The sequence below is a fragment of the Mauremys mutica genome, chromosome 6 (genome assembly GCF_020497125.1).
Source record: "Mauremys mutica isolate MM-2020 ecotype Southern chromosome 6, ASM2049712v1, whole genome shotgun sequence".
In the NCBI taxonomy this organism is placed as follows: domain Eukaryota; kingdom Metazoa; phylum Chordata; order Testudines; family Geoemydidae; genus Mauremys; species Mauremys mutica.
The window spans coordinates 86,719,258-86,734,776 of NC_059077.1; the positions used below are offsets into that span (position 1 = coordinate 86,719,258).

The 15,519-nt window shown below is 43.1% G+C and overlaps 1 protein-coding gene across 1 annotated transcript in view; it reads right to left on the reverse strand.

The window, feature by feature from the left end:
- The window catches only part of NTRK2 (neurotrophic receptor tyrosine kinase 2), a 270,220-nt gene extending 255,719 nt beyond the window's left edge, over positions 1–14,501 (reverse strand). Inside the window, exons 1-2 of the mRNA XM_045021743.1 lie at positions 14,180–14,501; positions 13,386–13,843 (exon numbers count right to left, since the gene is read on the reverse strand). Coding sequence (XP_044877678.1) covers positions 13,386–13,597 — 212 coding nt within the window. The 5' untranslated portion in view covers positions 13,598–13,843; positions 14,180–14,501. The remainder of the gene's footprint in view (positions 1–13,385; positions 13,844–14,179) is intronic.
- Between the last annotated feature and the right edge of the window lie 1,018 nt (positions 14,502–15,519).

Genomic DNA, 15,519 nt, shown 5'->3' on the forward strand with positions numbered 1-15,519 from the left:
AGGGCTCTGTGAAAGCAAAGGAACTATGTTAGGCATATCAAAAGTCTAGGGAGGCCAAGAGTTGATCTAGTGCTGAGCCATAGACATGCCACCACCCATGCTTGTGGTCAATACACACAATGTTGATGCAAGAAGCCAAATATGCACATGCACAAGTGATATAGTAATTGTAGTGGCTTTATGCTGATGTAACTTGTGTCAGCAAAAGTCTGTTGTGTAGACAAGCCATTAGATGAGAACAACTTTTAATCCTAGCTGAGTAGGGCTGGATTCAAATTGGTGACCTTCAGATGAAAGGCTCTATAGCTCATTAACAATGCCCAGAGGCATCTTGTCTCCCAAAAGTGCTAATGTTATATTTTGGGCTTACTTTTTGGAGAGTTTATTTAATAACATTCTGATCTTTCTGAGCTTACACAGACAGGATCTTCCACTCTCTTGGATGCACAGGCAAAATCTCCCACACAATGCTGTCAGTCACACACAAACTAAATCTGTCACATCTTGTTCTTAAAGGGACCACTGCTATTAGCCAGTTGCAAATAATAAACATGCTACAATAACAAAAAACAAATATTAGCACATCTAAATTTGTTTTTACATACAAATATTTTGCAGTATAAAATCACTCCCAGAATGATGTCAGTGTCCTTATCCTAACTCTTAGTATTAAGAGGGTCTGCACACACATCCTTCAAATCCATAGCACAAACCAACCTATTTCAGCTATCGGAGTAACCAGTAAGGTAAGACATGCTGTTACGTTATATCTGGACCACTCCACAGAAAGAGACACAACACACATTGTGAGTGGGTCACACAAATATTTGTAAGACAGCACAGTGCACTGGGCATCAGGATTCTTGGCTTCTCTATTCCTGGCCCTGGAAGCAGATTGTGGCCTAGTGGTTACAGATAGCACCACCATATGTAATACCACCTCTGTTTGGGTTATCTGCAGAGGACTGAACCTCTGGAGGTAAAAGCGTGAGTTTCTGTTCTTTGAAGTAAAGAACAGACTCTCTTATCACAGAAGCAGTAGAAGAGTTATTAACCTCTAAATGTGATTAGTTGCTAGAGGGTGACACAGAATCACACACAGTTAGTTTTGGTTACACAAGCACCTACTTTGACATACTCCTTCTGAAAGACTGTGTAACAAACAGGAAGAGACTTGACCCTATTAGACCTTTGGGTTCCAGTCCGAACTCAGCCTATGGGTAGTGACCTTGTACAAGCTCTCAGTTATTTTATCTTCGAAACTGATGAATGATAGCTACCCCCAACTTATGAAATCTTGTCTGATAGCAAGGGTTGTGACAGGCACAGAAATATGTAGAGCTGTTGCTAGAACTAATGGTAGATTGTTGTGGCAGTAGCAGCTACCATAGCTTAGAGCTAAGGAATCTGTCCCAATGGCACTATTCTGAGCATACAGCCTAATGACTCTGGCTGTGCACCCATTTCCAAGATCTGGCTGTACGGCAGTATTAAGCAACATGATCTAAATTATGTTCTCAGATATAGGTGGGAATCTGAGGGCAGGATGGTGCCCCAGATCTATTGCCTGCAACTTGTTTTCATTTTAATAAATAAAATAGTTGCATTTAAAATAGGTGAAAGAGCAGCTTTAAATTGAATGGTTATCAACAAATGGATTGAAGTCTAACTTCAATTTTTTAAAAAATAAACACCCTAAAACCTATTTTCCTGACAGCAACTTTTGCTGAGGACTAAGAGGGATACAAAAAAGTGTGACAAAGATGGAAAAGGAGCTAAAATAACCTTTCTGAACATTTGTGAATAATCACTAGAGTTGAGCCCCAAGCCTGAAACCTATTCTATGTGAATGGACTCCTGAGTCTACACAGAGTCCCACTGACTGCGAATGGAATAAATTGTAGGATCTAGGCCTTAGTCATAAAAAAGCAAACAGGAGTGAGGCAACATGTATCACTCTCCCATGTAGCTACACCACAAAACTAGGCCCAGGAACCTGATTAAGAATATAACATTAATTTTATACAGTTACTTCTTCCTCTGGGTCACCCACTGCATTTTAACTTTCTTCTAGACTTTACGGGTTGTAGGCTATGTACTGCCAGTTGTGTCCTGTGCAGTGGAAGACATGCTGTCATAATTCATTCTAAATCAAATAAACAATAACAAATAGATGGATTTCAAAATATTGTACAGTCTGTCTTTAGATATGGTAATAAAACAAATAAAACACTAGAAAATATATAATTACACCCTTGGATTACCAAACTGCAGTTCAGAGACAGGGTCACTTGAATAAAATAATTTTGTACTATTGGCTTTCTACCTGCTCACTAGCATATGGAATAGGTTAAGCCAGAGTTGTCTGACCTTGTGAGGCAATGGGTACTTCATCTTCCTGAGTTTTGTGGACAAGGACAAAGTCAAAACAAGAATGAAGTCGCAGAGTTTATTTTTTTCTGTCTCCTTCAAATAAGTGAGGTTTAACATAAAGAGTTAGAGGATTAACATGGCACATAACAAAGAGTACCTTAATAAGCAAGAGCAACACTAATACAGTACTGATTCTAGAAGCTGAGGGATGGGATTGCATGTTGCCAGTTCGCCTGAAAATCAAGCTTTCTGTCATACTCTGCTCTCAGCACCTCTTCCCCCTCCAGTTTGGCACCCCACACTGACCAAAACTAACATTGCACTTCAGTTAATCACTGCAAGCCAAACATTAAATAATAATACAACACGTCAACTATAATTTATCTAAACAGTATCAATTATACCACATTAAAACTGTCTACTTATAAACAATCACTAGAATCTGAGCACCTCCCAATCACTAATGAATTTAGTTTCACAGCACATCTGTGATGTCAGAAAGTTATTTCTCGCCCCATTCTACAGATGGGGAACTGATGTACAGAGAAATGAAGTCATTTGCCTAGGGTCACACCAGAAGTGTGTTGTAGAACTAGGAGCTGACCCCAAAATTCCTGCCCTACATTCCATACCTTAAAACCCCAGGGCCATCCTTTCCCCATCAATTAGAACAGAAAAATATTGGTAATTCTCATGATGTGGCACACTGCTGGCAACCAGAACCCTATATTTGAGGCATTTAAACATACTGCACACTTGGTGCAGCATTTCTGTCACCTTTTCTTGCTCTTCTGAAGCTTTTCTGCTTTTCAGGAGGCAGCATATGACAAAAACATAGTAAAAAGAGTGCAGCAATAAAAATAGTTACAATATTTTCAAGCATCCTTTGAGGCACCAGAGGGAGCGGCCACTGTTATGTAAGTAAATATATCATTTAAAAATGGATGCTGTAGACAGAAATTAAAACCTGGGGAACTTTGTCATTTTCATTCATCCAAGATGGCGGTCTTTAATATTGCTGTAGCTTTGCAATTAGTAAGAACAGGATCGACTCCCTCTGTGAACTAAAATGTAAAACCAATAGCAGAGAATAACTGGCACTGCAGCATATTTAGATAAAGCGACTTTTAAAAGGTACAACTAGACATATTTAGCCCCACAGCCACCCTTGTAGGTGGCAGGAGAGTATACTTTTCTCCCTCCCCCAGAAGCATATTGGTGCTAGCAAGGAGGATTCACCCTAGTGAAGGGCAGCACTGGTTCCTGGGAGAGGTGGTGCCCATTCTACAGCTATACCAGCCCCAGGCCCCCAGAAGAAGCAGGGTTTGATTGCAACAGGACAGCCACTCATATAACTTCTGTCTCCAGAGAATTCTATAAGAACCCTGTGAACCTGTAACATGCCCCCTGATTTGAATGAGGTTCAGCTATGAGAAAACCGAGTCCTATCAAGCCCAAAGATTTTCCACTTCAGAGCTTGCAAACTCAAGCTGTCTCCATATACTTGTAACCCAACAATTGGATCTAACCTAGAGGACTTACACAGCTTTTTAAATACATATACTCTATGTTGTATTAAAGAGATATTTACATTGGGCTTAATCCTGCAAACACACCTGCTTAATTTTGCTACAATGAGTAGTCCCATTGAAGTCAAAAGGGCTACTCACAGTAGTAAAATTAAGCATGTGCATTTGCAGGATCGAGGTCAGTATGTGCTTTTTAATTTTCTCAAACTCATTTTTATACTAGGGATCACATACTTCAGAGCTTGTATATGCTGAACTCATTGTACACGCAGGGTTCTTCTGTCTCCCTCCATCCCCTCCCAAGCTCCCGGTGGATCACCCTCCCATCCCCCTCTATTTCAGAGACTACCTGCAACTTCCCCCATTCCCTCCCTCACACCTGGTACTTGTGCACCCCCCATTTTTCCCCTCACCCTGAGATAGGGGTTTTGTGCCCCCCAAACCTCCACCACCACTGGCCAATCTCCCCCTGCCAGGGGTTCTATATGTGCCCCCCTAGTCTCTCCACCTCCAGTACCTGAGTTCCCCATTCTTCCCTCATGCCAGCAGCTCTGTGTGCCCCTCATTCTCTCTCCCATCCCACCTTCCTCCCATGCCAGGGGCTCTGTGTTCCCTCTTATCCCCATATCAAGATCCCCCAATCTCCACCCCCACCAGGGTTTGTGTGCTTTCCATTCCCCCGTCCTCCCATTCCAGGGTCCACCATTATCCCCACCCCTATGGCACGGGTTCTGTGTGCCCTCCTTACCCCCCTCCTCCCATGCCATTGTCCCCCATTCCTCCCCCAACCAGGGGCTCTCCATGCGCCCCCATTAATCCCTCCCCCCACACCAGAGGCTGTCTCCCCCCTCCATTTCCCCTGATTCTCGGACCTCTGTGTGTCCTCCTTCCCCACCCTGCCTGTACTGTCTCCAGTTCCCCAGTCTGTCTCCCTTCTCCACGCACCTGAGGCTGTGTGCCTGCCTCAATTCCCCAGTTCCCCCCATACCTTCCCATTCTCCCCTTTCCGCCCTCACCCCCACAAGATAAATCATTCAGAGTGTCAAGATGTTAAACTCTATTGGGAGGACAGACAGAGATGAGCAGGGATATTGTTATACTGGAAAGTGTTAATGGATGCCATCAACCAACTGTTTGATCTATTGATCTATTTATGTTAATCAGGTGGCAGAGCCTTCCCCATTCTCCCTCTTTTGGTTTTTCAGTTTTCCTCAAAGTCAGTAGAGTTCTAGCCATTGATGCCTAGAACATCACCAGAAATTCTGTAATTGATCAGATTCAAAGTTCAAAAATTATTGCACTAGAGAGAGACTTATAAAAGCCACCAAGTTGATCGTAAGGCTTCTGCAAGCTTGGCCAAAAATAATTCAGTCAGAACCCTTTGACAGATTGTCCCATACAAACCTTAGCAATCTTCCCTTTTCACTGCTACCTTTAGCACACTAGCTCCAGTAGCGCTAGTGAGTGCCTGGCTGCCACAGCAAGTTCCCAGCTGCTATGTAAACATACCCTTTCTCTCTCCCTGTTTGAGATTCCTGCCTCTTTCCTGCTTCACAGAGCGCTGAAAGCACCTTCAATTTGCCACATCAAAGGCAGTGTTCTGTCACATTCTGCTGCCTTGCAGGATGATCTGCCTCAATGTATAGGAACAGGTGAGCACAAAGCAGAATGTGCACAGGAACATGCCACCTCCTAGAGAGTGCAATAACCAAATGAATTGTTATTTGAAAGCACATAAGGACTGCAGCATCCACACACTTCCTTAGGGAGAAAAGGCTTTCTTACCTAAAGATTTGACAGCGTTCACATTGGGCAGGTTTACACTACCACTCAAGTCAATCTAACTTACGTCACTCAGGGGTGTGAAAAAAGGCTCCCTCCTCCCCCAAGCAATGCAAGTTTCACACTGTCCACACCGGCGCTATGTCAGCAGGAGATGTTTTCCTGCCAACACAACTAACGCTTCTCACCGAAGTGAAGTAAATATGCTGGCGGGAGGTCTCCCATTGGCACAGCGCATCTTCACCAAACATACTACAGCAATGCAGCTGCATCAGTGCAGCTGTGTTGATGTAGCGCTGTAGTGTAGACTAGCCCTGTGTCAGGGTGTGTTTGGAACCTGAATTAGGCAGCTAAATATTTACCCAGACTTATCCCTTCCAGAAAATCAGAATAAATTGTCCTGATCCTCCAACCTTTTAATTCATAGTGATAGTGTCTTGTGTTTCGTGTTGTTATCCAAGGCCACAGCAAAACTGACCTAACTTCTTCTACAAGACCCTTGCATTCTACAGCACTTCAGAATCTGCAGTAGCTACAGATAAACAGGAAAATGCAAGATTCAATCCAATGCTCATTGAAGTCAATGGGAGTGCTCCCACTGGGTCAGGCCCTTATGAAAATTAATATGAAAATAAATAAAGCAATTGATGCAGTACCCCTTCTGATACTTAATTTGATATTAATTTAAATTCATTTTATGTTGTCACTACATTTTTAATCTTCAGATTAAAAAAAAAAAAGGTCAGAGTTAAAAAAGAATTTTAAAAAGTTAGCTGAATTCTGGGCCCACAACCCTTGACAATATCTCTTCCCTTCTAAATTCAGAAAAGCCAGGAAATTTAGAGATCAGACTTCTTCCTTTCATCCTTAGTTCATTCTGCTCAGCCAATATGTTGCCACACATATGCTCTATACCAGTGGTTCTCAACCAGGAGTCCGGGGACCTTTGAGGGGCCACAAGCAGGTTTCAGGGGATCCGCCAAGCAGGGCCGGCATTAGACTTGCTGGCACCCAGGGCAGAAAGCCAAAGGCCCACTGCATGGGGATGAGACGCAGGGCCTCGAGTCCTGCCAAACAGGGCTAAAGCTGAAGCCTGAGCAACTGAGCTTCATGGGGCCCCAGAAGTTGTCCTGCTTCCTACTCCTTGACACTGGTCATAGCTTTTATATGCAGAAAAACAGTTGCGGCACAAGTGGGCTGTGGAGTTTTTAATAGGATGTTGGGGGTGGGGGGAGCTCAGAAAGAAAAAGGTTGAGAACCCCTGCTCTATACATTGGGCCAAATACTTGTCCCATTGAAGTCACTAGAAGTTTTGCTGCTAACTTCAGTGGAGAGAGAATCTGTAACCATGCATCTCCTTAAAGTTAAGGATATGCTTAAGTACTTTGCTGGATCAGGGCCAGAGTTATTAGCACCTTGCAGATCTGAGCTCCACAGACTATAGACTGTAGTAACACAGATTTGCTTCACAGGAGTCTTGCACCCGTGGGTCTGGTTGCAGGGCGAGAATTCGACCCCCATTTATGTCTGGGCATAGATTGTTTATTCAGGCCTTGGACAAGGGAGCAACAAGGGAGGTTTAGGCTGGACATTAGGAAAAAGTTCTTAACTGTCAGGGTGGTTAAACACTGGAATAAACTCCCTAGGGAGGTTGCGGAATCTCCATCTCTGGAGATATTTAAGAGTAGGTTAGATAAATGTCTATCAGGGATGGTCTAGACAGTATTTGGTCCTGCCATGAGGGCAGGGGACTGGATTCAGTGACCTCTTGAGGTCTCTTCCAGTCCTAGAATCTATGAATCTATAAAGCAGAAGTGCATCACCATCTAGATTGATCTACACTAGAAAAAGGACCAACTGGTGACAATAGATGTCAGCAACAGATGCAGATGATCAGGTATTGAACATAATTTATGTGCACGTGTAATCATGTTCAGCTGTTTCAACTGTACCCTGTTGCAATCCATGATTAGCAATGAGTTATTTTTCTAGATATACTAGGTGTCATAGATTGCAAATGTATATTTACAATATGGTTTACTTCATATGGCTCCTTTCACATCTGTGCATTCTGATTCCATAGCACCATGATAAAAAATCAGGTGAAAAAGTATCTGTACATACGTATTTAATTTTTTTCATTTGTTTTCTGCAGACTTAGTTCATGTGAAAGGTGAATAGGGCTGAGACACTGTTTCCCAGGCAGTAGATTCATGTGATTTTTCAACCGTTATATTCTTGTTTTTCAAATCTTCTTAAGTAATGACTAATGGATACAATGAACACTGTACTTGCACATTTCACTTTTTAAAGGAACACTTTCAGAATAAAAAAAATTATCTTTGACATCAATAAAATATTAAAATAGAAAGAATCTTTAAAACGGATCTCTTTTTTTCCTCCATGTATTCTTTACTTTTTTGCACTTATCTATGGTAGGACAATAAAATTAGACTAGTAATTTGTACTTCCAAGTTCTCATGTTCTCATATACTGCAGTGATTGGTTTGCAAACACTGAAGGAGGAAACCTGATATCCAAAATAAGCAGCTTTTGCTGTTACTTTAGAGAATTAATTCAGAGAAAAAAAATTGATTATCATTAGGTTTTGTAAAATTATTTTTCACAAAACCCAAGTTTGGGGTCTGAACTCCCTGACAGCATCCCCTTAAACTACCAGATAATACAGATAAAAAACACCTACTATCTGAAAAATATCAACCTTTGGATATTGAGGGCTGGCCCAAATGCTATTCTACACTGGACTGAAAAAAAGACTCAGTTTAAATTCCATCCTGGCCCTAATCTTCTCCTCCTCAGGAGCGAAGGAACTGGGATTGTGGTTGAGATAACATAAGCAGGACTCAGTCCTGCAGCTTCTAACTTACATGAGTAGTTTATATAGTCCCATTGACTTTATAAAACTATTGGGCAAGTAAGGATGTATAGGATTAGAGATAATGTTTTGTAGGCCCAGTCCTGCATAATGCTTAATGCTTTCTGGAGGGTGCTGAGCTCCGGAACGCAGCACTTCTCTGGAAGCATTCAGCACTTCATAGGAACCCATTCTTAAGGGCCAGCATGACCAAGTTTCCAAAGGAATTCCATCCAGTTCTCACTGACTGGAAGGGAAAGGATTAAAACAATGGGCTCATAAGGGTTACATGGGAAACAAAGAGGAATCTGCACAAGAAAAACTAAACTTGTAATAATTTGGTAATTCCTATATCCTAAAAGGCAAACATATTTTTGAAAATGCTAATTTTCAGCTCATGGTAAGTATTAAAAACAGATACTGAAACTCCTACAAGCACAGGTTTTCCAATGGAATCATGTCTAAATCTTTAACTCCTGGGATGTTAAGGAGTGTCATTATAGTCCATACTCTCTCTAATAATATGCAACCTGATACCTCCAGTTACTTCCTGTCTCCAAATCATCAGGAAGAACCTTCAATTCCAGCTAAACCATAGCACCCTATAGGGCCGAAGGTGGAGGGAGGGGAGTGGGGTTGGGCATCCTTCAAGACAATTTTACATTATATGTCACCTACTGCAAGAGACTAGAACTACAAAATGACAGAGACAAAAAATATGAACTGTACCTTATGTTAATGTAAGTAGGTTTTTTTCAGCACACACTCAGAAGATGTATTAAATTATTTACTATGTAAATTACATAGTGTGCTTTTTTATTAACAATCCTAGAGAGGTTTATATAATTGCATTAGAAATTTACTTTGTGGTTTTTAAATGTACGTACACATAATACACTCTGTATTTTAGAGGGGAAGAGTTGAAAACTCACCTACTATTTTGTTGGCAAGTATTTCATTCTTAAATACACCAGTTAATTTTAAACAGTTGAATTGTCATAAATCAGCATGTTAATGACATGACTTTAGAGCTGCTAAACTAGGCCAGCAACATGCTGTACTGAAAGGAGATATTGATAGAAAGAGCTATGAACAACCACATACACTGATACCCTAACTGTGCATTTTACTAAAGGAAGAATATTAGACCAAAGCTTTAAAAATCTAAGAACTCTTAAGAGGCTCATTTACCATCCTATTGATATTTTAGCTCAAGTGATTTTGCAATGAAATATTTCTGTTCCTTTGTGCCTGTAGTATATGGATTTTGCTCTCTCCTGCTTTTGCTCCTTAGCTCTTAGTGTGAGCAGCAGCTCTGCAATGGCTGATTTTACGATTCTAATTCAGAGTCTCATTTTGGAGTTTATTTTATCAGGAACACCAATATTATGAAACGATCATGTCACAAGTAGGTTACACTCTGTTATGGTACAATAATCTCAGTGTGGCTGCATGCTTTTCAGAATGTTTCCACCACATGCCAGTGCCCTAAGTAACAGGATAAAATCAAATCCAATTATAGGCAAAGATTTTGAAGAATACTTCTATTTTATTTATTAAAATATAAATATGTGTTTGTGCCCAAATCACTGAGGAAGAAACAACATGGCAGATGATCATGCGGAACACACAGGGTGAAAGAAATTCACCCCTCCTCTCACAAAGCCTGGACTTTGTGGGCCTGATCAAAAGTGTATTGAAGTCAACTGAGGTCTTTCCACTGATTCCCAGGGGCTTTGGATCAGGCACTGTGTAAGGAATTAAATACGGACTGGAAAGATGGCATTTGCCTCTAAATTGTCACTTGCCTATGGGCTGGAATAGAAAGTCTCGTCCCCCTAAATCTATGTACTCTATGCTGGGATTTCAAGCTGCTGTATCTGGGTGTTTGTGGATCCTCTAGCCTCAGCCCCAGCTATCCCCCCACAATCCTCTCCTTCCTAATTGCAGCCAACCAAGAGTTCACCATGCACAGTTGTTCCACTCACAGCTTGCCCCATTCTCCACCTTGTACAGTCCCACCAGAGGGATTAAGTCATACACAGGGCCCTCAGCCAGCTCTCTGCATGTGGGTGAGTTTAACCTAATGTAATTTCACATAAAACCTAATCCTTTAGTTATTGCACACTCAAAATTCCCACTGGCTAAATGTCCCTGTCACAAAGTCCTTGCTCAGTCAAACTTCACTGTAAGTCAATGGGAGTTTTGCCCAAGAACTGTAGTATCTGTACCCAAATAAGAGTTGAGTGTGTGCAATAATGCAGAGTTGGCGTCAAGTTTTTCAGAAAAAGGGGAATGACCAGAAACTAAGGGCCTAATTCTATTGTCACACTTACATAATTCAATGGAGTTATGCCAGCGTAAAGCTACCATATATGAGTGGAGAACCAGGCCTGAAGTTTACTGAATACAGTGGAGTAGTATAGCCTATTATCTTATCCTGTTACCTAAAATACAGCAGGCTGTGGAGCATTTCAAAATGTTTTCTCTTTTTTTACTATATGAATGTATCATTTTAAGATGCATTCCTAGCATGTTTAATGCTTGCTGAGTTTCCACACGGAAATGATAGGAAAGCTATGGTAGTCTGGTTTTTAATTTATGTTTGTATCTTAAGACCTGTCCATGATTTGATGTTAAAAAAAACAGTCTACATGTTTTCTATCTTAAATACGTGCACTAATATGCTGGGAAATCAGTGCTCTGAAGTTATTTTTATATCCCCAATCACAACAAAATGTAACGTCACAAGGTGATATAGTGGAAATGGAAAAGATATGGAAAGACAAATGATGATGCTGATGAAAAAATACAGAAAGGAAAAAATCAACTAATAGAAATCAAAATCTAAACAGCAAAATATATGTTTTAAGTTGGTCAAGCTTGCCAAATATATTTACACATGGGTTCTTTTCTCTGTCTTTTCAAATGGAGGAGTTCAAATTCTGAGGAAAAACTGCTAAGTTATTGCTACATTGAAGATATTTGATAATAAGGAAGATGGTAGAGTGATGGTACATGGCATGGAATGATTTTTTTTCCAGGAGAAGCAACCTACAGAACATTAAACAAACACCTGCAATGATCATTCCTGCCATAGCCTAGAAATAACACTTAATTCTGTTATGTGCATTCAAAAATAAATAGATCTACAAAATGTAGGCCCTGCATTACTAGGAGTGAATGTCTCCAGCCCTTCCCTCTGCCATGCACACACACTAGCAAATACAGCAAGAGATTTCCATGTAGTTTTTGGCAAAAAGATCATGGTACCTTGTACACTAAAAATACTGTAGGGAACAATACATCAGTGGCTAGGTATGAGGGGGAACAATATAGCCTTAGAGGTATTTTCCATCTCTAACTTCTACAATTCTGTTATCCAAAATGTGGATCCTTGAGTCTTAATCATGCAGTCCTTTCTCATATAAAATATCTATTCATTTCAATGAGAAGGTAGCCTGCCAGAGTAGAGAATGCAGGATCAGGCCCCAAGCAGGAAAACAACCCTCTACACAGGTCTCAACTGCAGTCTGGCTCACAATGGCTGAAGTTGAAAAACCTCTTGCACCCACTTGTCAAAGCCCCATAAATAATATCATGGTACAGTATTTGCTTACAACTAGGGGGAAATGAGTGTGGTTCTGCATTCACATTCAGACTCAACATTGCATCCTTTCTCGCTACCTTACAGAAAAGGAGCATGTGCAATAGGAGCTTTATACACATACTACCCAGTGAGGAGCCAGTCCTCATTCTACTCTGTCAGAATGCACTACTTCCATTTAAAAGAGCAAAGAAAACAAAATGGTCAAATTTTTGATTGGGGAAAGAGTGACCCATCAAAATTTTCTGTTTGCATGAATAGGAAGAACATATAGAATTGGGACATAAAGAGGCCCTAATTAATGTATTGTCTAGAAGAGAGGTGGGATATGTGTAGTGTAGTAATTCTTTATTGATCTGTAACAATCTGTAAAAGAGAAGGATAAAAAGTGATAGCTACATGTACATTACTGCCTCTCTCAAGAAAAATCTGACAGAGAATTTTCTGTTAACACATTGGCCTTGTATTAAAATCAGCACTATCTGTGTGCTATACTGCTTTATTATCTAACTTATTCCCAGGAAACTGTACCAAGGGCAATTAAGATTTATAATCTAAATGGTTTTGAAATTATATCTCTGGGAAGTCAAGTCTAAATTAAATCATACCAGGCTTTTAGGCTTCCCACGATCACATTTTCCTACTGAGCAAGTGCCTTTCAATGCAGAGAACTTCTCCTCTTACAGATTGTTCAGAATCTTTCCTTAAGCAAAACCTCCTTTCCTATTGTTAGTGTCCTTCTCATAAGGAAATGACTAAAAATAATGGTTACTGCTGAGACTTGCAAAAGAGATGCTGCAAGGAAAATGTGAGCATCATTTCTGCAAGCTTTGGAGGCAAGCAATACAAAATGTAAGTGGTTCTCTCATATCTACATACTAAGGAGATTCTCAGTCTCTTTACCCATACACACTCTCTCCCTCCCTCTCTCTAGGGAGACAAATTGACATATACACATACAAAAAATAAAATGATTAATTATATAAATTCTCTGGTACACACATGTATCGTCCGTGTGTATGCACAGAAAGAGAGAATACACATACACAAGCATAATACAGTATTACAGTATAACGAAAATTAAATAAAATTAGAGCTGGAGAGACAGAGGGTTTCTTCCGCGTTTCTGCCCAGATCCCCGCTGCCCAGCAGGTTCCCCTCCGCTAGCTCGGGCCTCTCCCCGCGGGAGCAGCCAGTGCCCAGCCCCTGCGCTACTCACATGTCGGTGATGTTCTCCCGCTCGGCGCTTCTCTCCAGCACCGGGAAGGACACGATGCCCGGCGCGGACTCGCTGCACCAGATCCGCGAGGCGCTGCATGTGCAAGGCGCCGGGCAGGCGAGCAAAGCTCTCCAGGAGCCGAGCACCAGGCAGCAGAAGCCCCAGAGCCGGGCCAGGCCGGGCCCCTGCCACCTCCTGCGCCAGGACACCATGCTGCCCCGATCAATCCAGCGCTGCCCGCTGCCCCGACGGCCTCCTCCAGCGACCGTCCCGGCGTGTGCGGAGCCTCCTGGGCGCTTCAGAGCGGCTGGGACTCGGGCATCTTGCTGCGGGAGGGCTCGGTGCCGGTGCCGGCCCCGGCTGGGCTCACATGGGCGCGCTGGGCCGGGCAGGAGCGACGCCTCCGCTCCCCGCCGCCTGCCCGGGGCCGCTCGGGGCGAGCACTGGAGGCGGCGGAGCTGGAGGGGAGAGAGACACCGGTGAGAACGGAGCCGGGACTGGCCCAGCCCGGCCCCCGCAGCGTCGGGGGCAGGAGGAGAAACCTGCCCCGAGAGCTCAGCGCGGGCCCCTGACGGGCACCCGCGGCAGGGACCGTCCCCTCCTGGGCAGCTGCCCCTGCAGTGGGGACGCGGCTCCGGCGCCGAGCGCAGCCCGGGCAGCGGCAGCTCCTCGGCTCCCGATGATGCTGCAAAACGTCGGGCGGAGCGGGGAGCGCGCGGGACCCGGCGAGGGCGGCAGCGGGTCACCCGGGCGGGCTGGAGGCTGCAGGGGGGGCGAGTGGCTGATGCTCCTACCTGCGGGGGCGCTGCCTGCTCCGGCCGCTACTGCTGCCTGGGGGAGAGCAATCGGCGCGCTGCTGCTGCCGGGGGGCTCGCGGCTCCTGGCTCTGCCCTTTACGCACCGTCTCCTTCCTCCAGCTGATAATAAAGCAGCCCAGGCTCCTGCTCGAGCCCAAGCTCAGGAGCTGCTGGCAAAGTGACGTGGGGCTGACGCAGAGAGGGGCCGAAACTCCATAAAATGAGCCTGAAATTCCAAAAAAAAAAAAAAAAGACAAAAGCAACCAGGAAGGAGGGAGGGTAGAGAGAGGAGGGTGCCTAGAACAAGATGCCAATAGCCAAGCTGGAGTCTATACACATACAAACATTCACACACACACCAGAGAGAGGTCAACCATCATCAGCACGGTCCCTCTTTTGAACCCTCCGGTCTTTGCTGTGTATGAAATCAAAGCGTGATTTTCCGAACACCAGCAATGCATCCTCCCCATCCCCAGAAAGACACACGCAGACGTGATGTGCATGGGAAAGGGAGCCTTTTTCGCCACAGCGTAGGGCTCCCCGTTGCATTGGCTTGGCTGGATACTTTCTAATACCAACATTATGGCTTTCTACATAGATCTCTCTGTACGGGCTTTCTGTGTCCAACTCACTGAGCATAATAACTAGTTAAGAAACCGTTTTGGACAGCTCACCTTATTGGTTTCTTTCCTTGCTTTTTGAATGCAGTTAGTCCCGCACAGTGTCATGTACATTCCGTGCGCTTGCAAGATTGCGTTATAGTCACCGGAGAAATAAACAGTTTTTCCACCAGCCCTTCCATCCTCGGTGGCAACTATAGATTTGCACATCTCCACTATCTAGGGGCATATATGCATATAATACACAAACATATGCAAAGAGAAAGATTGTTTTTGAAAAGAATGTGATATTTTATGATCGTATAATAAAATGTAATCGTTTTAAGAGCTCAGGTATGTGATGAATGAGCGACATTAAAATGCCTTGTCTGGGAATTTGCCTTTTCATTAGTGGCTCTGTAGGATTTTTTTTCCGCAGTAGTTTGAAAGGAACAGGAAAATCCACCGCAGTGCCTCAGACTTCAGCGAGCTCTGGCGCCACCGCGTGTTTACAACCTGAACACCACAAGCAAAAGAAATGCGCCAGGAGTCTGCGTGCAGTTTACTACTAATCTTTCCGTGTACATCCTTTTCTGCTTCCTCTGGGCTCTGCACTACATCGTGATTCTGATGGTCTTAAATGGAATGCAGAATTGTGTTACTGCTCTATTATCGTTTCACTTTAATGCCGAAATGGAAATAGGGATTAGATATTCTAATTTATGTGAACAAATAGGT